The 27987-nt window shown below is 46.1% G+C and overlaps 1 protein-coding gene and 1 non-coding gene across 12 annotated transcripts in view; both read left to right on the top strand.

Moving 5' to 3' along the window:
- Positions 1 to 27987, top strand: part of sptan1 (spectrin alpha, non-erythrocytic 1) — a 56508-nt gene that overhangs the window by 21829 nt on the left and 6692 nt on the right. For 5 of the 11 annotated variants that reach the window (XM_029710165.1, XM_029710166.1, XM_029710172.1 and 2 more), the window contains 38 exons: positions 164 to 444; positions 577 to 876; positions 1191 to 1326; positions 1466 to 1567; positions 1662 to 1799; positions 1899 to 2009; positions 2086 to 2163; positions 2453 to 2608; positions 2857 to 3061; positions 4954 to 5135; positions 5849 to 6215; positions 11567 to 11784; positions 11939 to 12031; positions 12299 to 12433; positions 12689 to 12837; positions 13299 to 13355; positions 14117 to 14315; positions 14537 to 14641; positions 14850 to 14882; positions 14995 to 15030; positions 16157 to 16204; positions 17112 to 17203; positions 17355 to 17499; positions 17594 to 17875; positions 18027 to 18224; positions 18696 to 18946; positions 19062 to 19224; positions 19790 to 19804; positions 22731 to 22862; positions 24712 to 24849; positions 25227 to 25331; positions 25608 to 25816; positions 25931 to 26173; positions 26326 to 26557; positions 26775 to 26934; positions 27087 to 27163; positions 27275 to 27484; positions 27680 to 27976. In XM_029710165.1, the coding sequence (XP_029566025.1) occupies positions 164 to 444; positions 577 to 876; positions 1191 to 1326; positions 1466 to 1567; positions 1662 to 1799; positions 1899 to 2009; positions 2086 to 2163; positions 2453 to 2608; positions 2857 to 3061; positions 4954 to 5135; positions 5849 to 6215; positions 11567 to 11784; positions 11939 to 12031; positions 12299 to 12433; positions 12689 to 12837; positions 13299 to 13355; positions 14117 to 14315; positions 14537 to 14641; positions 14850 to 14882; positions 14995 to 15030; positions 16157 to 16204; positions 17112 to 17203; positions 17355 to 17499; positions 17594 to 17875; positions 18027 to 18224; positions 18696 to 18946; positions 19062 to 19224; positions 19790 to 19804; positions 22731 to 22862; positions 24712 to 24849; positions 25227 to 25331; positions 25608 to 25816; positions 25931 to 26173; positions 26326 to 26557; positions 26775 to 26934; positions 27087 to 27163; positions 27275 to 27484; positions 27680 to 27976 (6078 nt within the window). The remainder of the gene's footprint in view (positions 1 to 163; positions 445 to 576; positions 877 to 1190; positions 1327 to 1465; positions 1568 to 1661; positions 1800 to 1898; positions 2010 to 2085; positions 2164 to 2452; positions 2609 to 2856; positions 3062 to 4953; positions 5136 to 5848; positions 6216 to 11566; positions 11785 to 11938; positions 12032 to 12298; positions 12434 to 12688; positions 12838 to 13298; positions 13356 to 14116; positions 14316 to 14536; positions 14642 to 14849; positions 14883 to 14994; positions 15031 to 16156; positions 16205 to 17111; positions 17204 to 17354; positions 17500 to 17593; positions 17876 to 18026; positions 18225 to 18695; positions 18947 to 19061; positions 19225 to 19789; positions 19805 to 22730; positions 22863 to 24711; positions 24850 to 25226; positions 25332 to 25607; positions 25817 to 25930; positions 26174 to 26325; positions 26558 to 26774; positions 26935 to 27086; positions 27164 to 27274; positions 27485 to 27679; positions 27977 to 27987) is intronic. The other 6 variants (XM_029710173.1, XM_029710168.1, XM_029710170.1 and 3 more) reach the window with 4 other exon arrangements.
- LOC115160330 (small nucleolar RNA SNORA84) lies at positions 5586 to 5721 on the top strand. The gene has a single exon (XR_003869084.1). It is a non-coding gene; the product is annotated as a small nucleolar RNA SNORA84 (small nucleolar RNA).

Raw genomic sequence — 27987 nt, 5'->3', positions numbered from 1 at the left:
CCATAGGACCTTATAGACAACCTATCCTAACATTAGCCTCCCTAAACCGTGTCTGCAGGGCCCTACTAGATAACCGATTCTAAACATTAGCCTCCCTAAACCATGTCTGCAGGGCCCTACTATATAACCGATCCTAAATCTTACCAAAACCTGTGTCTAACAGGAGGCCATGGCCACCTCGGAGGAGCTGGGCCAGGACCTGGAGCACGTAGAGGTGCTCCAGAAGAAGTTTGAGGAGTTCCAGACGGACCTGGCAGCCCACGAGGAGCGTGTGAATGAGGTGAACCAGCTGGCGGGCAAGTTGAGCCAGGAGTCCCACCCCGAGGTGGAGCTCATTGTTCGCAAGCAGGAGGAGGTGAACGCCGCCTGGCAGAGGCTCAAGGGCCTGGCGCAGCAGAGGCAGGGCAGGCTGTTCGGAGCCGCCGAGGTGCAGAGATTTAACAGGTATGCCCAGGACAGGCTGGGTGTGTGTTTTCTTTTGGATTGTGTGTGTGTGATGGGGAAGCCACAAGACAACTGAGAGGATCAAGACATTTAGATTTTATGTTCTGACTGAGAGTGTTATGTGGCCTGCAGGGATGTGGACGAGACCATTAGCTGGATCAAGGAGAAGGAGCAGCTCATGGCATCCGATGACTTTGGCCGGGACCTGGCCAGCGTTCAGGCTCTGCTGCGCAAGCATGAGGGCCTGGAGAGAGACCTGGCTGCCCTCGAGGACAAGGTCAACACTCTGGGCGGAGAGGCAGAACGTCTGCAGCAGACCCACCCCCAGAACGCCTCCCAGATCCACCTGAAGAGGGATGAGCTCATCACCAACTGGGAGCAGATCCGCACGCTGGCCGCCGAGCGCCACGCCCGCCTCAACGACTCCTACAGGTGGGTACCGGTAAAACCCTGATTGCCCTAACAGCGAACACACTAACTTTACTGGGTCAGTACCGTATTGTTACTATGTCACTACCATAACTTTGCGGTGTCCCTACTGTAACCTTACTTGGTCAGTACTGTAACTTTGCAGTGTCACTACTGTAACTTTACTGGGTTAGTACCGTAACACCACTGCGCTCAACACACAGCGACTCCCCAATGCATGGTCAAACAAAACATTTATCAGCCATTTGAGCCCAGTTTAGTTGAAAGTATGCAGAACCCTATCTTCTGACTGTCTGTATGTGTTTTGCCCCCTGCAGGCTGCAGCGCTACACTTCAGACTTCCGTGACCTGACCAGCTGGGTGACGGAGATGAAGGCCCTGATCAACGCTGATGAGCTGGCCAACGACGTGGCTGGAGCTGAGGCTCTCCTCGACCGCCACCAGGAACACAAGGTACAGGAAAACTGATCCTAATAATAATTTTAATATAATTGCAGTTGTTAAGTACTATATATTTTCTCAGATCTTCAATCAGTGATGCTAGTTTTTCCTGCAATGTTGCTGACGTTTACTGTGTGTGTGTGGTCCTTAGGGTGAGATTGACGCCCATGAGGACAGCTTCAAAGCCACGGACGAGGCCGGCCAGGCTCTGCTCAACACTGGACACTACGCCTCAGAGGAGGTCAAGGAGAAGGTAGGGCTATCTGTCTCTTTGTCCTTGGTTTGGAATTCAAGCTTTTACATGGACCTGTGGACAGGTTAATTGAACCCCATCCATGTGTGTGTAGCTGGGTGTACTGACTGAGGAGAAGGAGTCTCTGCTGGAGCTGTGGGAGGTGCGCAGGCAGCAGTACGAGCAGTGCATGGACCTGCAGCTCTTCTACAGGGACACGGAGCAGGTCGACAACTGGATGAGCAAGCAAGAGGTATCGCCATCCACACACAATAACATGCTTACTTAATTACACTTAAATTATTATTCTCCAAAAATGTTTGGGTGTGAAGTAATTATTGTGTGCGTGCAGGCGTTCCTTCTGAACGAGGATCTTGGTGACTCTCTGGACAGCGTGGAGGCCCTGCTGAAGAAACACGAGGACTTTGAGAAGTCCCTCAGCGCTCAGGAGGAGAAGATCACTGTGAGTATATAACAGTAACCTCTAGGATCAGCTTTTCCTCCTCAAATGTTACGCCTAATCTCTAACCTCTCTCCAGGCCCTGGATGAATTTGCCACCAAACTGATCCAGAACAACCACTACGCCAAGGAGGATGTGGCCACTCGTAGAGATGCTGTAAGTAGAATACGATGATCAGGACTGGAACGTGTCCTATGTTTGTAGCACTTTGCTAAATGACTAAAATGTCAAATGGAGAGTACAGACTCTCTTATCCAGAGCAATTAGGGTTAAGTGCCTTGCTCAAGTGCACATCGACAGATTTTTCACCTAGTCGGCTTGGGGATTCGAACCTGCAACCTTTCGGTTACTGGCTCAACACTCTGAACCACTAGGCTACCTGCTGCCCTATATCTGCTTATACCATATCCTGGGTGTTGTGTATAAAATCTCACCCACCCTTCAGCTGCTGAGCCGCCGTAACGCCCTGCATGAGCGTGCCCAGTCCCGCCGTGCCGCCCTGGAGGACTCCTTCCACTTGCAGCAGTTCTCCCGCGACTCGGACGAGCTCAAGAGCTGGATCAATGAGAAGATGAAGACTGCCACCGACGAAGCCTACAAGGTATCAATGTTTCTCAGTTAGCTACTTTAGCTAGCTACTTTATAGTGGTATACTTTAGCTAGTTAGCTACTTAGTACTTTATAATGGGGTTTCAATACTCAACGTGGCTTTCTCCTAGACTGCAGTGGGATCCTATTAGGCTGTAATACCACTGTGAACCACCCAGTTCCTTATTCCCAGTACTATGGCCTAATACTTACAACAACCCCTTCCTTTCACTATCTCTCTGCTCTTTCTGTTCTCCCCAGGATCCGTCCAACTTGCAGGGCAAGGTCCAGAAGCACCAGGCCTTCGAGGCGGAGCTGTCAGCCAACCAGAGCCGCATCGACGCGCTGCAGAAGTCTGGACAGGAGCTCCTGGACGGCAAGCACTACGCCGCCGACGAAGTGTCGGTCCGCATGGACGAGGTCAGCTCCCAGTGGAAGAAGCTGCTGGAGGCCACCGAGCTCAAAGGTGAGATGAGTGGGAGTGAGGCTGTTATTATTATGGCGACCACCATTTTGAGTTTGCCTCGAGTGGAGGAAATATAAAATGGCGGCGACACTAGTTACTCTGTAGAGGAGCGCTGCAAAAAGGCGCATTTATGTTTTAAGCTAGTTTTTAGTCATTACACTAGGTTTCATTTAAGAGCCCCAAGATCTGAAACCAAACCTACAAATTTAGAACTGCCCTTCCTTCAATACCTACAGTGAGGGAAAAAAGTATTTGATCCCCTGCTGATTTTGTACGTTTGCCCACTGACAAAGAAATTATCAGTCTCATTTTAATGGTATGTTTATTTGAACAGTGAGAGACAGAATAACAACAACAAAAAATCCAGAAAAACGCATGTCAAAAATGTTATAAATTGATTTGCATTTTAATGAGGGAAATAAGTATTTGACCCCCTCTCAATCAGAAAGCTTTCTGGCTCCCAGGTGTCTTTTATTCAGGTAACGAGCTGAGATTAGGAGCACACTCTTAAAGGGAGTGCTCCTAATCTCAGCTTGTTACCTGTATAAAAGACACCTGTCCACAGAAGCAATCAATCAATCAGATTCCAAACTCTCCACCATGGCCAAGACCAAAGAGCTCTCCAAGGATGTCAGGGACAAGATTGTAGACCTACATAAGGCTGGAATGGGCTTCAAGACCATCGCCAAGTAGCTTGGTGAGAAGGTGACAACAGTTGGTGCGATTATTCGCAAATGGAAGAAACACAAAAGAACTGTCAATCTCCCTCGGCCTGGGGCTCCATGCAAGATCTCACCTCGTGGAGTTGCAATGATCATGAGAACGGTGAGGAATCAGCCCAGAACTACATGAGAGGATCTTGTCAATGATCTCAAGGCAGCTGGGACCATAGTCACCAAGAAAACAATTGGTAACACACTACGTCGTGAAAGACTGAAATCCTGCAGCGCCCGCAAGGTCCCCCTGCTCAAGAAAGCACACATACGTCTGAAGTTTGCCAATGAACATCTGAACGATTCAGAGGACAACTCGTTGAGTGTGGTCAGATGAGACCAAAATGGAGCTCTTTGGCATCAACTCAACTCGCTGTGTTTGGAGGAGGAGGAATGCTGCCTATGACCCCAAGAACACCCTCCCCACTGTCAAACATGGAGGTGGAAACATTATGCTTTGGGGGTGTTTTTCTGCTAAGGGGACAGGACAACTTCACCGCATCAAAGGGACGATGGACAGGGCCATGTACCGTCAAATCTTGGGTGAGAACCTCCTTCCCTCAGCCAGGCCATTGAAAATGGGTTGTGGATGGGTATTCCAGCATGACAATGACCCAAAACACACGGCCAAGGCAACAAAGGAGTGGTTCAAGAAGAAGCACATTAAGGTCCTGGAGTGTCCTAGCCAGTCTCCAGACCTTAATCCCATAGAAAATCTGTGGAGGGAGCTGAAGGTTCGAGTTGCCAAACATCAGCCTCGAAACCTTAATGACTTGGAGAAGATCTGCAAAGAGGAGTGGGACAAAATCCCTCTTGAGATGTGTGCAAACCTGGTGGCCAACTACAAGGAACGTCTGACCTCTGTGATTGCCAACAAGGGTTTTGCCACCAAGTACTAAGTCATGTTTTACAGAGGGGTCAAATACTTATTTCCCTCATTAAAATGCAAATCATTTTATAAGAATTTTGACATGCGTTTTTCTGGATTTGTTTGTTGTTATTCTGTCTCTCACTGTTCAAATAAACCTACCATTTAAAATTAATGACTGATCATTTCTTTGTCAGTGGGCAAACGTACAAAATCAGCAGGGAATCGAATACTTTTTTCCCTCACTGTACGTCCAACTTAATTTCATCCACCCTTAAACCTCTCCTCACCACTCTCTTCCCTCCCCCCAGGCATCAAGTTGCGTGAGGCTAACCAGCAGCAGCAGTTCAACAGGAATGTGGAGGACATTGAGCTGTGGCTGTACGAGGTGGAGGGCCACCTGGCCTCCGACGACTACGGCAAGGACCTGACCAGCGTCCAGAACCTGCAGAAGAAACATGCCCTGCTGGAGGCCGATGTGGCCGCACACCAGGTAATGATTTAGTCATTTATAAACTTGGTGGTTCGAGCCCTGAATGCTGATTGGCTGACTGCCGTGGTATATCAGACCGTATACCACAAGTATGACAAAACATTTTATTTTTATGTTGGTAACCAGTTTATAATAGCATTAAGGCACCTCGGGGTTTGTGGTATGGCCAATATACCACGGCTAAGGACTGTGTCCAGGCACTCCGCAATGCGTCTTGCATAAGAACAGCCCTTAGCCGTGGTATATTGGCCATATACCACACACCCTCGTGCCTTATTGCTTAAATCACCGCTAGGTGACTGACTGACTGCCATCACCGGGTAACTGACTGACTGACTGCCATCACTAGATGTTTTCAGAAACTAAAAGTAAACTACTAACAAGCACTGTTGCATTTACCTCTGGGAGCAGCTAGTGCGTTTCTACTCTAATTATAAGAATCCCGTCCATGCCTGGTAGTTCCTAGAAAAAGCTGGACTGTGCTGATCTATAGGTTTTTGATTGACTGGCAAATATATACTTTGTGGTTTTATGCATGGAAGTTGCCACTCCAAGTAGTCTTCATAGCCCAGTTGCAGAGACATTCATTATTATGGTCGACAATATTCAGGCATTCAAATATTTGTGTCGACTACTGTCTGTCAGTGCACAAGGTAAGTCTTGCTGACTGACTTACTGCCAACACTTAACTTAACTCTCTCTCCCCTCTCTAGGACCGTATTGACGGCATCACCATCCAGGCGCGTCAGTTCCAGGAGGCGGGCCACTTTGACGCTGACAACATCAAGCGCAAGCAGGAGGCGCTGGTGGCGCGCTACGACGCCCTTCGCGACCCCATGGCTGCCCGTAAGCAGAAGCTATCGGACTCGCTGCGGCTGCAGCAGCTCTTCAGGGATGTGGAGGACGAGGAGACCTGGATCCGGGAGAAGGAGCCCATCGCCGCCTCCACCAACCGGGGCAAAGACTTGATTGGCGTTCAGAACTTGCTGAAGAAGCACCAGGCCCTGCAAGCGGAGATCGCCGGCCACGAACCCCGCATCAAGGCTGTCACCCAGAAGGGAGAGGCCATGGTGGAGGAAGGTAAGCCGGCTCTTATTAACATGCATACTGCCACCTTTTTCAACTGTTCACCTATTGACTATCTAGCAGGTTGGGTCAATTCCATTTAAATTCAACACATTGACTCTAGTACTCGCGCTGCTAAAACACTTGATCACTGCTACTTGCCCTTCCAGGATGGCTACAAGGCCCTCCCCCGCCCTCCCTTCAGCAAATCAGATCACGACTCCATTTTGCTCCTCCCTTCCTATAGGCAGAAACTCAAACACGAAGTACCCGTGCTAAGGTATTTTCAATGCTCGCCTGTCCAATTGGAATCCATGCTTCAAGATTGTTTTGATCACGCGGACTGGGATATGTTCCGGGTAGCCTCCGAGAATAACATTGATATATACACAGACATGGTGACTGAGTTCTTCAGGAAGTGTATAGGCGATGTTGTTCTGACTGTGACTATTAAAACCTACTCAAACCAGAAACCGTGGATACACGGCAGCATTCGCGCAAAACTGAAAGCGCGAACCACTGGGAATCTGGTCGAATACAAACAGTGTAGTTATTTCCTCCGTAAGGCAATCAAACAGGCAAAACGTCAGTACAGAGACAAAGTGGAGATGCAATTCAACGGCTCCGACACAAGATGTATGTGGCAGGTTCTACAGACGGTCACGGATTACAAATAAAAAACTGCCCACGTCGCGGACATGATGTCTTTCTCCCAGACAAGCTAAACACCTTCGCCCGCTTTGAGGATAACACAGTGCCACCAACGCGGCCTGCTACCAAGGACTGTGGGCTCTCGTTCTCCGTGGCCGACGTGAGTGAGACATTCATGCGTGTTAACCCTCGCAAGGCTGCCGGCCCAGACGGCATCCCAAGCCGCGTCCTCAGAGCATGCGCAGACCAGCAGGCTGGAGTGTTTACGGACATATTCAATCTCTCCCTATCTGTCGGCTGTCCCCACTTGCTTCAGGAAATCCACCATTGTTCCTGTACCCAAGAAAGCAAAGGTAACTGAACTCATTGACTATCGCCCTGTGGCTCTCACTTCTGTCATCATGAAGTGCTTTGAGAGGCTAGTTAACCTCTCTGGCGCATGTGGGACGAACTCGTCCCACCTACGTAACAGCCACTGAAATCCAGTGGCGCGATTTTTGAATCGTTTGAAATACTATTACTTCAATTTCTCAAACATATGACTATTTTACAGCTATTTAAAGACAAGAATCTCGTTAATCTAACCACACTGTCCGATTTCAAAAAGGCTTTACAGCGAAAGCAAAACATTAGATTATGTCAGCAGAGTGCCCAGCCAGAAATAATCAGACACCCATTTTTCAAGCTAGCATATCATGTCACATAAACCCAAACCACAGCTAAATGCAGCACTAACCTTTTATGATCTTCATCAGATGACACACCTAGGACATTGTGTTATACAATACATGCATGTCTGTTCAATCAAGTTCATATTTATATCAAAAAACAGCTTTTTACATTAGCATGTGACGTTCAGAAAAAGCATAACCCCCGCAAACTTCCGGGGAATTTACTAACAGTTTGCTAAATTACTCACGATAAACGTTCACAAAAAGCATAACAATTATTTTAAGAATTATAGATACATTACTCCTCTATGCACTCGATATGTCCGATTTTAAAATAGCTTTTCGGATTAAGCACATTTTGCAATACTCTAAGTACATAGCCCGGCATCACGGGCTAGCTATTTAGACACCCGGCAAGATTAGCCTTCATCAAAATCATATTTCCTATAAGAAAAATGTTCTTACCTTTCCTGTTCTTCGTCAGAATGCAGTCCCAGGACTTCTACTTCAATAACAAATGTAGGTTTGGTCCCAAATAATCCATCGTTATATCCAAACAGCGACGTTTTGTTCGTGAGTTCTAGACACTATCAGAATACTAAATCACGGTCTCGCGCATGGCTTGACAAAAAATGTCTAAATATTCCATTACCGTACTTCGAAGCATGTCAACCGCTGTTTAAAACCAATTTTTATGCCATTTATCTCGTAGAAAAGCGATAATATTCCGACCGGGAATATGCAATGAGCCTAAACAGCCGAGTTAAATTTCTCCACAGGGGCGAATCGTGCACGCGCCTCATTCAAAGGTCCTCTGATCCGCCACTTACCAAAGGCGATAATGTGTTTCAGCCTGAGGCTGCCTCGTCAACCTTCAGGTATTTCCCGGGTTCTAAGAGCCTATCGGAGCCCTGGGAATTGTCACGTTACAGCTAAGATCCTTACTTTTCAATAAACAGATGCAAGACGCACGACTCCTTGTCAGACAGGGTACTTCCTGCATGAAACCTTGTCAGGTTTTTGCCTGCCATAGGAGTTCTGTTATACTCACAGACACCATTCAAACAGTTTTAGAAACTTTAGGGTGTTTTCTATCCAAACCTGAACAATAATATGCATATTCTAGCTTCTGAGTTGGTGTAGGAGGCAGTTAAAAATGGGCACATATTTTTTCCAAAATTCTCAATACTGCCCCCTAGCCCAAACAGGTTAAGGATCAAATCACCTCTACCTTACCTGACACTTAAATGTGCATACCGCCCCATTAGATCCATAGACGATGCAATCGCCTTCGCATTGCACACTGTCCTATCCCATCTGGACAAGAGGAATACCTATGCATTGACTATAGCTCAGCCTTCAACACCATAGTACCCTCCAAGCTCATCATTAAGCTTGGGGCCCTGGGTCTGAACCCCACCCTGTGCAACTGGGTCCTGGACTTCCTGACGGGCAGCCCCCCAGGTGGTGAAGGTAGGAAACAACACCTCCACTTTGTTGATTCTCAACACTGGGGCCCCTCAAGGGTGCGTGATCAGCCCCCTCCTGTACTCCCTGTTCACCCTTGACTGAGTGGCCACGCACGCCTCCAACTCAATCATCAAGTTTGCAGATAACACAACAATAGTAGACCTGATTACCAATGTTAGCAACTGATATTATTCTTCAATAGCACAAACTCAAAAGCAAATCATGGGGAGAAAAATAGGTTTATTCGAGAGGACAAATCAAGATGTTAGGCTGGGAGGTAGGTAAATGTTCAGTCTCCCGTCCTCCGCTTTTCCCCACCGAAAGAAGGAACAGGATGCCATTTATAACCCCCACCCTAGCTTGGGGTTGACCAATCAGAAGTTCTTGCAATACTACTTGGCCAAATAACAAGTATCCTGCCCCCGACTCAATATACAGACCAATGAAAACGTGGCACAGGTAGCACACGTCGCTCTGAGTTCAGGAGTGACGTTCCACAGATTCTGAACAGATGTTGAACTGAACTCCTATTTACAATTCCCTAATGACCATTAGTACTCTAGTTTTTAGTCCTCTTATCCGCTCATACTCTGCGTTGTGTATTTATCTTTGACGTATTCCTACACCAACAATGACAAGACAGCCCACAGGAAGGAGGTGAGTGTCCTGCCAGAGTGGTGCCAGGAAAATAACATCTCCCTCAACGTCAAAAAAACAAAGGAGCTGATCGTGGACTTCAGGAAACAGCAGAGGGAGCACGCCCCTATCCACATTGACGGGACGCACTGGAGAAGATGGAAAGCTTCAAGTTCCTCGGCATACACATCAATGACAATCTGAAATGGTCCACCCACACAGACAGTGTGGTGAAGGCGCAACAGAGCCTCTTCAACCTCAGGGGGCTGAAGAAATTCGGCTTTACCCCTCAAACCTTTACAGATGCACAGTTGAGAGCATCCTGTCATCCTTACAGACGTTAGGCAATTAAGGTCACAGTTATAAAAATTTAGGACACTAAAAAGGCCTTTCTAATGACTCTGAAAAACACCAAAAGAAAGATGCCCAGGGTCCCTGCTCATCTGCGTGAACGTGCCTTGGGCATGCTGCAAGGAGGCATGAGGACTGCAGATGTGGCCAGGGCAATAAATTGCAATGTCCGTACTGTGAGACGCCTAAGACAGCGCTACAGGGAGACAGGACGGACAGCTGATCGTCCTTGCGGTGGCAGACCACGTGTGACAACACCTGCACAGGATCGGTACATCCGAACATCACACCTGTGGGATAGGTACAGGATGGCAACAACAACTGCCTGGGTTACACCAGGAACACACAATCCCTCCATCAGTGCTCAGACTGTCAGCAATAGGCTGAAAGAGGCTGGACTGAGGGCTTGTAGGCCTGTTGTAAGGCAGGTCCTCACCAGACATCACCGGCAACAACGTCGCCTATGGACACAAACCCACCGTCGCTGGACCAGACAGGACTGGCAAGAAGTGCTCTTCACTGACGAGTTGCGGTTTTGTCTCACCAGGGGGGTGATGGTCGGATTCGCGTTTATCATCGAAGGAATGAGCGTTACACCGAGGCCTGTGCTCTGGAGCGAGATCGATTTGGAGGTGTAGGGTCCGTCATGGTCTGGGGCGGTGTTTCACAGCATCATCGTACTGAGCTTGTTGTCATTGCAGGCATTCTCAACGCTGTGTATTACAGGGAAGACATCCTGCTCCGTCATGTGGTACCCGTCCTGCAGGCTCATCTTGACATGACCCTCCAGCATGACAATGCCACCAGCCATACTGCTCGTTCTGTGCATGATTTCCTTCAAGACGGGAATGTCAGTGTTCTGCCATGGCCAGCGAAGAGCCTGGATCTCAATCCCATTGAGCACGTCTGGGACCTGTTGGATCGGAGGGTGAGGGCTAGGGCCATTCCCCCCAGAAATGTCCGGGAACTTGCAGGTGCCTTGGTGGAAGAGTGGGGTAACATCTCACAGCAATCTGGTGGAGTCCATAAGGAGGAGATGCACTGCAGTACTTAATGCAGCTGGTGGCCACACCAGATACTGACTGTTACTTTTGATTTTGACCCCCCCCCCCCCCCCAGTTTATGTCTGTTGTTGAATCCTATGTTCATACAAATATTTACAGTTGTTAAATTTGTTGAAAATAAACGCAGTTGACAGTGAGGACGTTTCCTTTTTTGTTGAGTTTATATACTGTATCTACTGTATTATAGTCATTGCCACTCCGACATTGCTCGTCCTAATATTAATATTTTTCTTAATTCCATTCTTTAACTTTTAGATTTGTGTGTATTGTTGTGAATTGTTATATACTACTGCACTGTTGGATCTAGGAACACAAGCATTTCGCTACACCCACAATAACATTTGATAAATGCGTTTATGACCAATACAATTTGATTTGAATTTAAATCAACTTCCTGAATTGGCTGAACTGAAATGGAATTGTCCCAACCCCGCTCTCCAGGTCGTTATTGTAAAATATATTTTTCTCAATGATTTTCCCTCCAATAAATAAACTAGCCCCCTCTCCCCGTGGTCCCCACTAGGTCACTTTGCCGGAGAGGAGGTGAAGGTGAAGCTGGAGGAGCTGAACGGCCGCTGGGACACCCTGAAGGGCAAGGCCGGGCAGCGCAGGCAGGACCTGGAGGATTCGCTGCAGGCCCAGCAGTACTTTGCCGACGCCAACGAGGCAGAGTCCTGGATGAGGGAGAAGGAGCCCATTGTGGGCAGCCCCGACTACGGCAAGGACGAGGACTCTGCTGAGGTAAGAGAGGCGGAGAGGGACATTTGACTATCTAGGTGGGTAAATTAAGGAGGTGAATTAATTAATGAATACTTTGTTTGAGGATAGGTTTGGATGTAGAAGGTTGGAGGATGTAAAGTGGAGATGACACTCACCCCTCTCTGTTCTTCCCCAGGCCCTGCTAAAGAAACACGAAGCCCTGATGTCTGACCTGAGTGCCTATGGAAGCAGCATCCAGGCTCTGAAGGAGCAGGCCCAAACCTGTAGGGTAAGTCTGGAACCCACATTGTATCTTTAGCATTATTGTAAAATGGATATGAACCATTTGACAGCTTACGAATGCCTTAACTAGCTAGTCCGCGTTCTTTGGATAATAAAACTGTGTTTCTCATCCATGCAAACATCTGAGAACCAGAGGTCCAACAAATCAATAATTTCTTTACTACTCCCGGTCTATCATATACACAACCTGATATGTTTATGTTGACATCTTCTAGATTACACCTATAATCCTTATTTTTCATCTCACCTGCAGCAACAAGTGGCTCCCACCGATGATGAGACGGGTAAAGAGCTGGTGCTGGCCCTCTATGACTACCAGGAGAAGAGCCCCCGCGAGGTCACCATGAAGAAGGGAGACATCCTCACCCTGCTCAACAGCACTAACAAGGTACACACACACACACACACACACACACACACACACACACACACACACAGCATCTTAGCGAGATGAACAAAAGCCTTGTACCGGAAACAACTACTAGGTCATACCCATGACTAGGCAGTTGATGTAGAACGGAAAGAATTGGAAGGATATAGGCAAGATAGTATGGGACATATCTCTATATTTTATGGGGGATAAAAAGAGCATGTCTTCTCCTGTGGTCCTTTCTCCTGACCTCCCCTCTCTCCCCTGCTGTAGGACTGGTGGAAGGTGGAGGTGAACGACCGCCAGGGTTTTGTTCCGGCAGCCTACGTCAAGAAGCTGGATCCCACCCAGTCCTCTTCCAGAGAGAACCTGCTGGATGAGCAGGGCAGCATCGGCCTGCGCCAGGATCAGATCGAGAACCAGTAAGGGACTACTTCTATTCCCTCTACCTAAGCCAGTCCCAAAATACCCTATTCCCCAGTACTTCTCTTCAGTACTCCTGCATCTCTGTATAGTTATTTACCACTTTTACCCCTTTAACTTAGGACGTGTTGTCCCTAATGGGTTAATTAACTGTGTATTCTGTGTTCTAACGTTTCCTGACTTGAAGAAATGTCCATGTGAGCTCAACCCAATAACATTTACCTCTTTGATGCCCCAGTCTTGCTCCCCTTTTCTGTCTCTCTCTTCCTTTTTCTGTCTCGTTCTCTCCCTTTCTATTCCTTAGTGAAACAGCCCAGAGAGTCACACTTTTTTCACTCTCTCTATCACTAACGGCCTTTTGCCTTTTTCTCCATCTATCTCTGTTTCTCCATCTATCTCTGTTTCTCTCTCTAACCACTAACGCCTGCCTGCCTGCGCATGTCATGTCTGGACTGAGCAGGCCGTTGGCCAAGGAGGCGTGCAGTGTGTCTGTACGCATGAAGCAGGTGGAGGAACTGTGAGTAGGACCAGTGTCCCCGTAGGTGTCGTGTTTGCGAAGCCACCACGCATCGCCACGGTCAAAGTCATTTTCCATTCCTGCCACTCCCTCAATCAATACCCATGTCGATGTCGTGGTCCTTGTGACTGTGATTCCAGTGTGCACGCTCTCTGTCTCTTTCTCTCGCTCTCTCTCTCTCTCTCTCTCTCATATCCATCACTCATCTTCTATTCAACACGTCTTTCTATTCAACAGAAGGATAGAAGCTTCATCTCTGTCTTTCTCACTCCTTTTTTTCTCCCAGCTTGCCTGTGGGTGTCATGAGCTCTCACTTGCATTTTATTTTTCCATGAGAGCATATAGACGTGTTTTTCACTCTGCATCATAGACAGCCATGTTACAAACCTGGCTGATTATGTCATTCCGATGGCATCTTATGAAATTGTGAGCATAGTAAGGGGGAATCACCTCATCCACCACCAATGTGTAGCAACCACCTGAGGGATGCCATGGCAGCCATTTTGTGCTGTGCCAGAAAGCTCACCACACATCAGCTATCACAGTGGAGAGGTGTGCACTTTAGGGCTGACCCTGGAGGTCTACCGGTATTTAAAGATTTGCTCAGTTATTAATCCAAATTGAAATATAATTTTGGCAACAACCCTAGTGCTCTCAGTTCTCCCTGTAAATCATCATGTATTGACACTTCAGCGTTATTTCCACTACCCAGTCTCCCCCTCACACAGGGAATTCTGTAAGCCTTTATCCTGTATTTTTAGGTACGGAACTCTCCAGGAGCTGGGCGAGAAGCGCAAGGACATGCTGGAGAAGAGCTGCAAGAAGTTCATGCTGTTCCGCGAGGCCAACGAACTGCAGCAGTGGATTAACGAGAAGGAGGGAGCCCTCACCAATGAGGAGGTGGGCTCCGACCTGGAGCAGGTGGAGGTGCTGCAGAAGAAGTTTGACGACTTCCAGAAGGTATGCCGCACACAACATGGCCGCCAGGAGTAGGAGATGGACACTAGATTACTTACTGGACTAAGAAGCATTTAAAAAGCATGTTCAAGCACAGGAGCAATGTGTGCATTATACTTACTCTGTTCTTCTAATCTATGCTGGCCCATCTCACCCAGTACATTGGTGAATACTGGTATGAGTTTTGTGTTGACTGTCTTGTCTTCTGTCTGTTTGACTCCCAGGACCTGAAGGCCAATGAGTCTCGTCTGAGGGACATCAATAAGGTGGCGTCTGAGCTGGAGTCTGAGGGCCTGATGGCCGAGGAGGCAACCATGGTGCAAGCTCAGGTAGGATGGTGTAGCCAACCACTGCAGCGATATTAAATACTTTTCATATTAGATGTCAATGATAAAAGCATATGGAGTGAATGTTATGAGGATTTGTAAAAAATAATTTGGTACATTATTATATAAACAAATAAAATGTATTAACTTCAGCTTACACATCTGAGTTTATGGAAACATTTCTCTCGTCTTCTTTCTCTCCTCTCTCTAGGAACAAGTGATGCTGGGATCTGCTCCTGGCCAGGTAAGACAATTTCACAGTTGCAATACATTATACTGGTAAGGAAAGTTAATGCAATCAGAATGTATAGATGTGCCATCAACGTCAACCCAAATTCCGCTCTTTGTTCCAACAGGATGAGGGTGATAACAAGAATGCCTCTCCATGGAAGGTAAGACGCTCGTCTTCTGACAACATGACCAATCAACATGATTTCATGTGCTTCCAAACAAAACATTTTGTTTCCCGACCTTATTTTAATGTTGTTTTAGTCCATAACAGACATCAACTGCTAAGATTGGACAGCATGCAGCAGCCTGTCAATCTGGACCTGTCATATGAACCTGAGCATGATTGAACTGTATTGTGGGTTTTGACACAGTGGGAGTCAAAACTATTTGAATGAACCTAAATCATGCCCACTAACTCAGCCTTGTTCATAGGAGCTTACATCAGTTAATGTAAGATGTATTTGTTAACACAAACAAGAGACAAACGAATGGAAGACCTGGCAGTGGTACTCGCCATTCTATCTACAAGTTTACTTAAACAATAAGGCCTGAGGGGGTGTGGTATATGGCTGTTCTTAGGTATGGCTGTTCTTACGTAAGACGCAACGTGGAGTACCTGGATACAGCCCTTAGCCGTTGTATATTGGCCATATACCACAAACCCCTGAGGTGCCTTATTGCTATTATAAACTGGTTACCAACGTAATTAGAGCAGTAAAAATACATGTTTTGTCATACACGTGGTCTACGGTCTGATATACCACGGCTGTCAGCCAATCAGCATTCAGGGCTCGAACCACCCAGTTTATAAAAGACAGTAGAGTACCTGTACTCCACTGTTAAGTAGCTACTCTGTTTACTTACTAGCTGTTTACTCATTAGGGTAAATATTATTCCTCAAAATCAGGTCATTTTTAAATGTAAAGCAGCCTGAAAAGACCAAAGCAGACACATGTTGACTCACCCATATAAATAGAATTAGAACACAGTATTATATGTCTCTCTATGGACACACCCTGCACATAAATGTCCATATTACCTAGTGAACTGTATGTGTAGCAGTCCACGTTGTGGTTCAGTGTCCACTTTAGGGGTCAGTGTCCACTTCAGGTTCTGCTGGTCTTCTATTGCCATGGTGCCGGTTGTCTCTTGGGCAACCGTGTAAAGACGTGGGCAGCTTTTACCTCCCTGCTGCGCTAACATGGTGACCGGTGTGGTGTTTTCCCTCCTCCCCCCTTTTCCTCTCCTCCCTCCTTTCTGATCTGGTTTTTTCATCTTTGATTGTAGAATGTACGCTTGGCTGTTCAAACGACGGCTAACTTTAATACTATCAAGGTAAGATTTTTAAAGACCACTCCATCTGTCCCGCCCCCTGCTCCTCCCTTGCATTATGTTCTCCTGGCTCGTCTCATACCTGCATCGTGTTTGTTTGGGAGACTAAGCCCTTCCATCAACAGTCTCATTGTGGTCTTGCCGTGCGTTCGTTGTCGTCCTGTAGTTCCATTGTATTGCACATCGTCCTGGTCGGGTCTGGTCTCCGTGTCCACACTCCTTACATCGTTTTTTTGTTCTAATCATGTGACCGATGTCATTGAATGGCCTTGTCCCTCGTTCCAGTTTTCATTTGTCTCATCCCCCTCTTCTTTAACCATTGTTATTTGTTTTCAGAAGGAAGGATGGCTGTTACAAAAAGGCATTGAAATATGCCTCAACACCATCTTTGTAACCCTAGCATTTTGTGTGTTCTCATCACCATGCATCCCTCTCCCTGTCTGACTTACCTTCTTCCTCGTCACCAACCCCTCATCTGTGTTCAACACCCTCCTTTTACGTCAGTCTCTCTGTCAAACACACAGAGCACAAACTGAATCTTTGAGCACTTTCACTGATTCACGATTGATATTCACCACTGATATCAGTTTAAGTCAAGATTACTAGGATTGGGCTCCATTGTAACTGTCAATGCAAACGAGTTCATATTCGACTAATAAATGAAATATATATATGTTTCATTTATTGAGTTCAAATGAAATGTATCCTAATCTGGAGGATATACAACCAATAGTCTAAATATCATAAAATCCTGATAATAAGTAACTTATCAATACATTAAAACATTCAGCTAAATTGGAGCACTGGGTTTCAGAAACCTGGGTAGGGGCCTCAAGGGAGTGATTGACTCCTGGCGAAGCTCCATCTAGCTCTGTGATTGGGTGATACATATCCGGGGGTGTGTTTGTAGGAGCTGAACAACCGCTGGAGATCCCTGCAGCAGCTGGCCGAGGAGAGGAGCAACATGCTGGGTAGTGCCCACGAAGTGCAGAGGTTCCACAGGTACACACACACACACACACACACACACACACACACACACACACAGTTGAGAGCAAGAAACAGTGGGTGGATTTGAATATTACGACGCACATGAAACAAAATGGCTGGTGTTGAGTCAAAATTGAAATGGCTGCTTTTTTGTTGTCCTCAGGGATGCAGATGAGACCAAGGAGTGGATCGAGGAGAAGAACCAGGCGCTGAACACAGACAACTATGGCCACGACCTGGCCAGCGTTCAGGCCCTTCAGCGCAAACACGAGGGCTTTGAGAGAGACCTGGCCGCCCTGGGAGATAAGGTGAGAGGGAACACAGTCAGTCTCTCAAACACTCACACACTTTCGTTGCTCTGCTGTTTAAAGACGATACTGACCCTTTTCCTTCCGGTTCCAGGTGAACTCCCTGGGGGAGACAGCGGAGCGTCTGATCCAGTCCCACCCGGAGGCGGTGGACGACATCCAGGAGAAGTGCACAGAGCTCAATACGGCCTGGAGCAGCCTGGTGGGGCGCGCTGACCAGCGAAAGGATAAGCTAGGCAACTCCCACGACCTGCAGCGCTTCCTCTCCGACTTCAGGGACCTCATGTCCTGGATCAACGGCATCCGAGGCCTGGTGTCCTCAGAAGAGCTGGCCAAGGACGTGACCGGGGCTGAGGCCCTGCTAGAGAGACACCAGGTACTGCCTCTACACATATACACACACTGCACTGGATCCGTCCATCCACTGTCTCCTTACGGACACCAGATAAGTGTGATCCCACATATCGACACACACAAAGTTCTCGTCCATCAAATACACCTTCTTACATTTCCCGTCTTCTCTCCAGGAGCACCGTACTGAGATCGACGCCCGTGCGGGCACCTTCCAGGCCTTTGAGCAGTTTGGCCAGCAGCTGTTGGCGCGCGGCCACTACGCCAGCCCTGAGATCCAGCAGAAGCTGGAGGCCTTGGACCACGAGAGGGCAGACCTGGAGAAGGCCTGGGTGCAGAGACGAATGATGCTCGACCAGTGCCTAGAGCTCCAGGTATAAATGCAGGCACACACACTCTTAGAAACCGCCTCTTAGAAACCGCCTCTTAGAAACCGCCTCTTAGAAACCCTCTGTTAGAAACCCCCTGTTAGAAACTTCCTCTTAGAATCCCTCTGTTAGAAATCTCCTCTTGCTGATCTTTACTTCTGGGACATTTTAAGAGTACCAGACGAATCCTTCCAAAACCGAATGTCTTGTCTCAGTGGCTTTTGGTTATTTGGACTCAAGGACATGTTTCTGTGTCCCCATAAGTGTATGTTCCGTTGCACCAGACCTGACACCTTTTGAACAAGGCCTAATCTATTGTGTGTGTGTGTGTGTAATCTTAAGTTCACCAGTTTAAAAAATATTTTTTTTTTTACGCCACTCAACAGGTCATGACAACAATTACTAGCTTCTATACAACATCCATTGCCAGTGAATAACCTCTTTCTTTTCCCCTCTCTCTCTGCTCTCCTCCCTCAGCTGTTCAACCGTGACTGTGAACAGGCTGAGAACTGGATGGCGGCTCGCGAGGCCTTCCTGGCCAGCGACGACAAAGGTGACTCCCTGGACAGCGTGGAGGCTCTCATCAAGAAACATGAGGACTTTGACAAGGCCATCAACGTGCAGGAGGAGAAGATCGCTGCTCTGCAGTCCTTTGCAGACCAGCTGGTTGGCGCTGATCATTATGCCAAACCAGAGATATTCAACCGTCGCAATGAAGTCCTGGACAGGTCAGTCTTTCTCTTTTTGATGACCGTGTGTGTGACTTTGTGGGCATCTTTGTGTGTAACTGTCTGCCTGTTCGTTGTTGCTCCAATCTTAAGTGTTTGTCCTCCCGGCCTGTAGGTGGCGCCGTCTGAAGGCTCAGATGATTGAGAAGCGCTCCAAGCTGGGCGAGTCCCAGACGCTGCAGCAGTTCAGCCGCGACGTGGACGAGATAGAGGCCTGGATCAGCGAGAAGCTGCAGACAGCTACAGACGAGTCCTATAAGGACCCCACCAACATCCAGGTACAGGATTGGCTAGCAGCAACTCAGGGCTTCACCCTTAGAGGTTTGAGCACGCTGCCCCATAGAGGGCACACTTGCCACAAAAGGCAATGATAAGAATGGGCAGCTCCATGGAAGACTTTTACCATGGGAAGTACGCCCTCTAACCATCTCAATGGGCTGCCCCATCCACATATTTAGGGTCAGTTTACCCTACTGCCCCATACCCATTAGTAGGATAACACATATCTGACCCTCTGGCAGTGGTTAGGCTTAATTTTTACCTAGCCTGTCAAGACTTTCTTATCGGATGAAACACCCTTGACCTTTTCAATAGATCACGATCAAATAATGACTTAATTCATTGTATTTTTGTTTCAATAGATGGTTAACCAATTTTGAGTGAGGGTTTGTTAATATACGTTGAATGACATCTAACTTGCCAGTGGTTTTAATACTGCAGTTTAATGTCTTGTTGCTCCTTGTTAACAATGACTACTACTTCTATTCCTGTGACTACTGAACCAACCCCATGTGTTGTGTCTATATGGGACTGAATCTCTCTGTTTTATTGTCTTGTTTATAGCTGTCGAAGCTGCTGGTAAGTTGAATAGTGTGTCAGCTAAACTAACATCCAAAGTAGGTTTCCTGTTACATGTCCGCGTCTGTTGCCTTGTCTGATGTAGAACGCCATCCCGTCCGTCTATTTTCCGTGTTCCTCTGCACTCGCGAGTGTCTGCTTCTTTTTTGTATGGGTTTCATTCATGTGTTCATCCTCCCCATCTTCTGCCATCAACGCACATGTTTGTACATGACTGTAGTTCTGTTATTTTAGCAAATGTCACTTTGTGTAGTTGCTGGTCGTGGCTTCCATATTTTGTGGTTTTCTTTCTTTTTTTGCTTGTTTGAGGTATGGTCATCTTCAAACACGCTCCACATATTGTTGCTTTTGTTAAGATATTCCTATAAATCTTGAAACATTTCTAAACATGTTCTGATCTTAATAAAACAGAAACTTGATATATAATTTTATAAAACGTTTAATGTAAAAAAAAGAAAAAGCGGCTTCCATCTATCAAAACTGCAATGTAAATTTGAATATAGCAAATCTGTAGTGTATCAATACATTGACCTGAGAGGGAGAGAGAGGAGACCTCCAGCTTAGACTTGTTGTGCCTTGCCTTATTGTAGCTAATGTAGAGACTATCATAGAGATATGTAAGCTAGCAGCAGCCATAATTGTGAACAAAAACCATACTTTAGCTGTAAAATAAGTATTGCCAAAGATCTATCAAACATCAAGGATAGCTCAGACTAGGACTGTTGCGGTGACCGTATTACCGCCACACCGGCGGTCAAATTCCACATGACCGTTTAGTCACAGTAATTAGGCTTCTCCAAGCTCTGATTCTGCTGCTGGTCATTAGTAGCCTACCAAACTTGCTAACTGCCTTGTACTCAGCACTCTATTGTCCCTCTAATCACTCTGACATCAATGCAAATGTTATCGAAAATCTAATCAAAGACTTTGAGCTCATGTTGTGTAACATTTCTATAGACTATGCAATTGTGTGAGAAAACAGTGATGGTCTCTACTAAAAAAAGGAGGATCCCATCAGCTTTCTATAGGCTAGGCCTAGCATATTTATTTCTCAACTTTCCTAATATTAAGCACATTGCTTATATTTACAACAGGAGTATAGCCTACCTGTCTGGCATGAAAATAAACCACAGGGAAAAGTCCTCCATTCGCTATTCAAGTGCATATATGACATGTCTTTTTTCCGCTGCCCTGTTTCCATACAGGTGCATGATAATGGTCAAATGTCTCATATATTATTTACTATATGTAAAGACAAGATTAAATCAAGAAAAGGCTAATATTGTCACCAATCAGACTATCACTTGTTAATTATATATTATCACTTGCGACTTTTTCTAATCATAGTCGCACACCTCATGTAGCCTAGCCCATAGGCCTATATGTTTTAATAAGGTTTGTATCACAACTAAAGTGGCCAAATAACTTCTTAAAATGAAGCACATTAATTCGCTTTCCAAGGGGTGTAGAGCCTAACAGGCGTACATAAGCAGCGCGTGAGTTTCAAGTTTGGGGAAGATAATTTTCACCATTAAAATGCACCTTTATAATAAAAGCAATACATGCATATTCGCATTTGCGGTCACTTTTGAAAATGGTGTTTTCCACTAATGAAACATTCACGCTTATAGCCTACTACGAGGTGCGCATTGCAGGGCTCATGCCTTTCAAGCAACTTTTTTCAAATCATCATTAGTCGCATCATGCAGCCTTACAATGTATTAAAAATCTAAACATATAGCCAGCCCAATGTTTAAGTTACATTAATAACTCTAAATTAAGCATGTAGGAGTACCTATTTATTTGTTAACCGCTCAACACAGAATAGCCGCATATATATATGCGCACTCCCTCAAATCGTTTGGAGAAAATATTTATATTTTATTCAGCTTTGTTCAATTGTATTCTTCATACTATAAAATAATATTAAATAATGCTACGCAATTATAAGTGAATCTTGTCTGCTAAATGAACTAGTATAGCCCACAGCCATTTGGCATAGACACATCAGGTTCTAACATAAGGACAACTCAGAGTATGCTATTTTTTTATTCTGACAGACCACATTTTATTCATATCATGCTTCTTTAGACCTGTCTAAAATAAATAATGGATTCATTGTGAAGGTATAGGCTATATTACATGGATTTATTAGACTTTTTAAAATGGCTTGTAGGCTATGTGTGGAAGCCAGGAGATGCTAAATGTGTTTGTTAATTAACGGTCAATTACCGTGAGACCGACCATTTGACAATCACCGGCTGACAATTTCGTGACCGCCACAGCCCTAGCTCAGACACCTCGCATAAGTGTTTTTTTTGTTTGCTCTCTCTCGGTGTGTAAAAACATTGTGGAACGAGTTTTGAAAAGACCCTGACCTCTTCTAGGTACTCTTGAAAAGTCAAATTTGTCATGGCTCCGTTGTGGGTCTGTTCCAACTCCATTTTGTGTTTGTCACCTTGGTGTGTCTTGTCTTGTAGAAGTCAGTCCGACACATTGTCTGTCCTCATTTGGTGGTGTCTGAATTTCACATTTGTGACCATCTTTTTGTATTTTTTTTATGTATGACCTCACCTTTTGTGTGTATTTTGTCCTACAGTCATCTCCTGGATGTAGACTTAGTGTATTTATATGTGTATATATCATAAACAATAGCCCCAAGTTAGGAGACATTTACTCTCCAAACACAAACATGCATGAAAAATGACTGCCACTTCTAAAAGTGCCATTCTAATATATATACACATGTACTCAGCCTCCTTATTTTCAAATTGTACATCAACCCTTACCAACGCATTATTTCTAAGTAGCCTACCGGATTGTGTTTTCACACAATCTAAGGGAGATGTCACCCATCCACCACCAACCCACTGCCTCCCATAGTTCTCACTCCCGCTCTCTCCCCCCTTCCCCTGCCTGAGCTCAGAGTAAGCACCAGAAGCACCAGGCCTTCGAGGCGGAGTTGCATGCCAACGCAGACCGCATCCGTGGGGTTATCGACACTGGCAACGCCCTCATCCATAGAGGGGCCTGCTCCGGCAGTGAGGATGCGGTTAAGGTACACACACTGTCTTTAATCATACTTATTATACATACACTTCATACTTGTTGCTATACATACACATTATACTTGTTACGATACATACACATCTTACTTGTAAGTATAAAAAAAAAAGTTTACATACAGTTGAAGTCGGAGTCATTAAAACATTTTTCAACCACTCCACAAATTTCTTGTTAACGAACTATAGTTTTGGAAAGTCAGTTAGGACATCTACTTTGTGCATGACACAAGTATTTTTTCCAACAATTGTTTACAGACAGATTATTTCACTTATAATTCACTGTATCACAATTCCAGTGGGTCAGAAGTTTGCATACACTAAGTTGACTGTGCCTTTAAACCGCTTGGAAAATTCCTGAAAATGATGTCATGGCTTTAGAAGCTTCTGATAGGCTAATTGACATAATTTGAGTCAATTGGAGGTGTACCTGTGGATGTATTTCAAGGCCTACCTTCAAACTCAGTGCCTCTTTGCTTGACATCATGGGAAAATCAAAAGAAATCAGTCAAGATCTCAGACGAAAAATTGTAGACCTCCACAGGTCTGGTTCATCCTTGGGAGCAATTTCCAAACGCCTGAAGGTACCACGTTCATCTGTACAAACAATAGCACGCAAGTATAAACAGCATGGGACCACGCAGCCGTCATACCGCTCAGGAAGGAGACGCGTTGTCTCCTAGAGATGAACGTACTTTGGTGCGAAAAGTGCAAATCAATTCCAGAACAACAGCAAAGGAGCTTGTGAAGATGCTGGAGGAAACCGGTACAAATGTATCCATATCCACAGTAAAATGAGTCCTATAATCGACATAACCTGAAAGGACGCTCAGCAAGGAAGAAGCCACTGCTCCAAAACCGCCATAAAAAAGCCAGACTATGGTTTGCAACTGCACATGGGGACAAAGACCGTACTTTTTAAAGAAATGTCCTCTGGTCTGATGAAACAAAAATATAACTGTTTGGCTATAATGACCATCGTTATGTTTGGAGGAAAAAGGTTGAAGCTTGCAAGCTGAAGAACACCATCCCATGAAGCATGGGGGTGGCAGCATCATGTTGTGAGGGTGCTTTGCTCACAAAATAGATGGCATCATGAGGAAGGAGAATTATGTGGATATATTGAAGCAACATATCAAGACATCAGTCAGGAAGTTAAAGCTTGGTCGCAAATGGGTCTTCTAAATGGACAATGACCCCAAGCATACTTCCGAAGTTGTGGCAAAATGGCTTAAGGGCAACAAAGTCAAGGTATTGGAGTGGCCATCACAAAGCCATGACCTCAATCCCATAGAAAATTTGTGGGCAGAACTGAAAAAGGCATGTGCGAGCAAGGAGGCCTACAAACCTGACTCAGTTACACCAGCTCTGTCAGGAGGAATGGGCCACATTTCACCCAACTTATTGTGGGAAGCTTGTGGAAGGCTACCTGAAATGTTTGACCCAAGTTAAACAATTTAAAGGCAATGCTACCAAATACTAATTGAGTGTATGTAAACTTCTGACCCACTGGGAATGTGATGAAAGAAATAAAAGCTGAAATAAATCATTCTCTCTACAATTATTCTGACATTTCACATTCTTAAAATAGTGGTGATCCTAACTGGCCCAAGACAGGGAATTTTTACTAGGATTAAAGGTCAGAAATTGTGAAAAACTGAGTTTATATGTACTACTACAATGCCACTTCAAGGATGAAAGCCTTTGAGAAAAAATATGGTGATAACATTGCAGACAGAATGTTAACTGTTCCTATGGCATTCAAGCTACGTGAACCGATTCTTGCCTCATTCAACATCTATTGTTCCAAAGCTGGGTATCTAACCTGGGTGTGTGTTTCACCAGTCGCGTCTGGGTGCCCTGGACGAGCAGTGGCAGTTCCTGGTGAACAAGTCGGCAGAGAAGAGCCAGAAGCTGAAAGAAGCCAACAAGCAGCAGAACTTCAACACTGGCATCAAGGACTTTGACTTCTGGCTCTCTGAGGTAAAATAATGAAAAAAATAAACATATTTTCTAGATGTCAATATGAGACTACTTTCATCTAATTTCAAATCTCCATCCACCACACAATTCTCAAAGTTAAAGATGCTGATAATTGGTCTGTGATGAGAAATTGTGTATTCTGTACTGAAAACCTTGATGTTCAATAGGATTTATCTGAGACCTGCATAGATTAAGTACTGGACAGACACCCAAAAAGGCAACATCACCTCTGGATCTGAGATTCTGTCAGGCTATTTAGTTTTCTTATTTAAATGGATTTGACTTGTTAACCCATTAGCCTACCTGTGCTGTAGGAAAACAAAAACAAAAGAAGAGGCTGAGATTAGATTATTTCCTCTCTGGTTTTCTCTCTGTAGGTCGAGGCCCTTCTTGCCTCTGAGGATTATGGCAAAGACCTGGCCTCAGTCAACAACCTGCTGAAGAAACACCAGCTTCTGGAAGCCGACATCTCTGCTCATGAGGTAATGTATTCAACGTCTCCGTATCTCTGTGAAACCGGGATTGATGCTGGGCTCAGCTGGGGGCCTTGATGTACTAAAGGATCTGTCAGATTACACACCTTTATATACTGACTGGCTGAAAGGTGACGCTGCCTCGGACTGAAAGCTTTCGACGGCTACCAAACCAAGTGTCCTCTGTTGAACAACTTCCAAGTCTATGATGCATGTTTTTGTACAAAGGCATCCACTGAGTTCAGTCTAGTGCTTTGGTTTGAACATCTTTCTGTCCGTCCACAGGATCGTCTGAAGGACCTGAACGGCCAGGCTGACAGCCTGACGGCCAGCACGGCCTTCGACCCCACCCAGGTTAAGGACAAGCGCGACGCCGTCAATGGACGCTTCGCCAAGATCAAGAGCATGGCCACTGGCCGCCGTGCAAAACTCAACGAGTCGCACCGCCTGCACCAGTTCTTCAGGGACCTGGACGACGAGGAGTCTTGGATCAAGTAAGAGCGCCGCCTGGAGTTGTGGAGGAATGGATGCAAGTCAACGTCTGAGGGTTTTTCGATGTTGAGACATTGTTAGTAATCACACTCTCTTTCACTCTGTTCTCTATCCAGAGAAAAGAAATTGCTAGTGAGTTCGGAGGACTATGGACGTGATTTGACAGGAGTGCAGAATCTGAGGAAGAAACACAAGAGGCTGGAAGCTGAGTTGGGGGCCCATGAGCCGGCCATCCAGTCTGTGCAGGACACAGGGAAGAAGCTGTCCGATGACAACACCATCGGCCAGGATGAGATTGAGCAGAGGCTGGCCCAGTTTGAGGAGCACTGGACGGAGCTGAAGGACCTGGCTGCAGCCAGGTTAGACTAGGAACACAGACACGCGTATACATTCTGACACACACACACACACACACATTCCCAGGCCTGCTTTGCAATGAAACACCATTATCATTTTAAACATTTATTGATGTTGAGTGTTAATCTGTGTGTGCCTCTGTGTGTGTGATCAGGGGACAGAGGCTGGAGGAGTCACTGGAGTACCAGCAGTTTGTTGCGAATGTTGAAGAGGAGGAAGCCTGGATTAACGAGAAGCTGAACCTGGTGGGAAGTGAAGACTACGGGGATACCCTGGCTGCTGTGCAGGGCCTGTTGAAGAAGCATGAGGCGTTTGAGACTGACTTCTCCGTGCACAGGGACAGAGTGAATGACGTGTGTTCCAACGGAGACGAGCTCATCAAGAAGGTAAACACTGACAATACTGTTGTCGTATAGAAAATTATAAAATATCAAATGAATAGACTTTCCGTCTCTTCATACGGTACCAGCTGAAATAGTGTTTAAGCAATACTTCACACACAAAAAATACCAACTTTTACAATGATTTTCCACTTACCTTGGCTGTTGTCAATTCACCCACACTGTTAAATGCATATTTTGCTTGTGTCCATCCCTCCATTAGAACAACCACCACGTGGACAGCATCTCAGCCAAGATGGCGTCCCTGCGGGGCAAGGTGTCTGAGCTGGAGAGGGCCGCTGCCATGAGAAAAGCCAAGCTGGATGAGAACTCTGCCTTCTTGCAGTTCAACTGGAAGGCTGACGTAGTGGAGTCCTGGATCGGTACGGTTTGAGACCTGGGAAGGTTTAGAGGATGAGGCTTCAACATTCTTTGGTGTTGCAATATGATTGTTGTGTGTGTTCCCAGAAAGATGAGAGCATTGTTTAATTTTTAAGTGTAGCACTGAATTTATACTGTCTGGTTGTTTGTTCAGGTGAGAAGGAGAACAGCCTGAAGACTGATGACTACGGACGAGATCTCTCCTCTGTGCAGACGTTGCTCACTAAGCAGGTACTGTGTAGCAATATGTAGCTCCCAAATGAGTGACGCTACGGCAGCCATTTTGTGCAAGAAAGCTAGACACGTTCTCCTATGCTTCATGTTCCCCCTTCGGGTCCACAGGAGACATTTGACGCAGGGCTGCAGGCCTTCCAGCAGGAGGGTATCACCAACATCACGGCCCTCAAGGACCAGCTGCTGGCGGCCAAGCACGTCCAGTCCAAGGCCATCGAGGCGCGCCACGCTGCCCTCATGAAGCGCTGGAACCAGCTTCTCGACAACTCGCAGGCCCGCAAGAAGAAACTGCTGGAGGCCCAGGAACACTTCAGGAAGGTATGTAAAGACTATGATGACGGATAATTGTCATTTAACTTACAATGAGGATATCATGACTACTATTCATAGATATCATCGTTGTTAATGTTCAAATTTTGAACAGCAATAGACTATCCTTCACCTACGAAGTCAAAAACCTTAGTGGATGTGGACCTCTTACCTCTATCGATTCCATCTTGCTTCTGTCTCCAGGTGGAAGACCTGTTCCTGACTTTTGCCAAGAAGGCGTCGGCCTTCAACAGCTGGTTTGAGAACGCTGAGGAGGACTTGACAGATCCGGTGCGCTGCAACTCGCTGGAGGAGATCCGGGCGCTACGCGACGCCCACGAGGCCTTCCGCTCATCGCTGAGCTCGGCGCAGGCCGACTTCAACCAGCTGGCTGAGCTGGACCGGCAGATCAAGAGCTACCAGGTGGTGTCCAACCCTTACACCTGGTTCACCATGGAGGCCCTGGAAGAGACCTGGAGGAACTTGCAGAAGATCATCAAGGTTAGAAGGGA

The sequence above is a fragment of the Salmo trutta genome, chromosome 23 (genome assembly GCF_901001165.1).
Source record: "Salmo trutta chromosome 23, fSalTru1.1, whole genome shotgun sequence".
Taxonomy (NCBI): domain Eukaryota; kingdom Metazoa; phylum Chordata; class Actinopteri; order Salmoniformes; family Salmonidae; genus Salmo; species Salmo trutta.
Note: the sequence above shows the minus strand (reverse complement) of the source record. Positions and strands in the feature narration are given on the sequence as shown.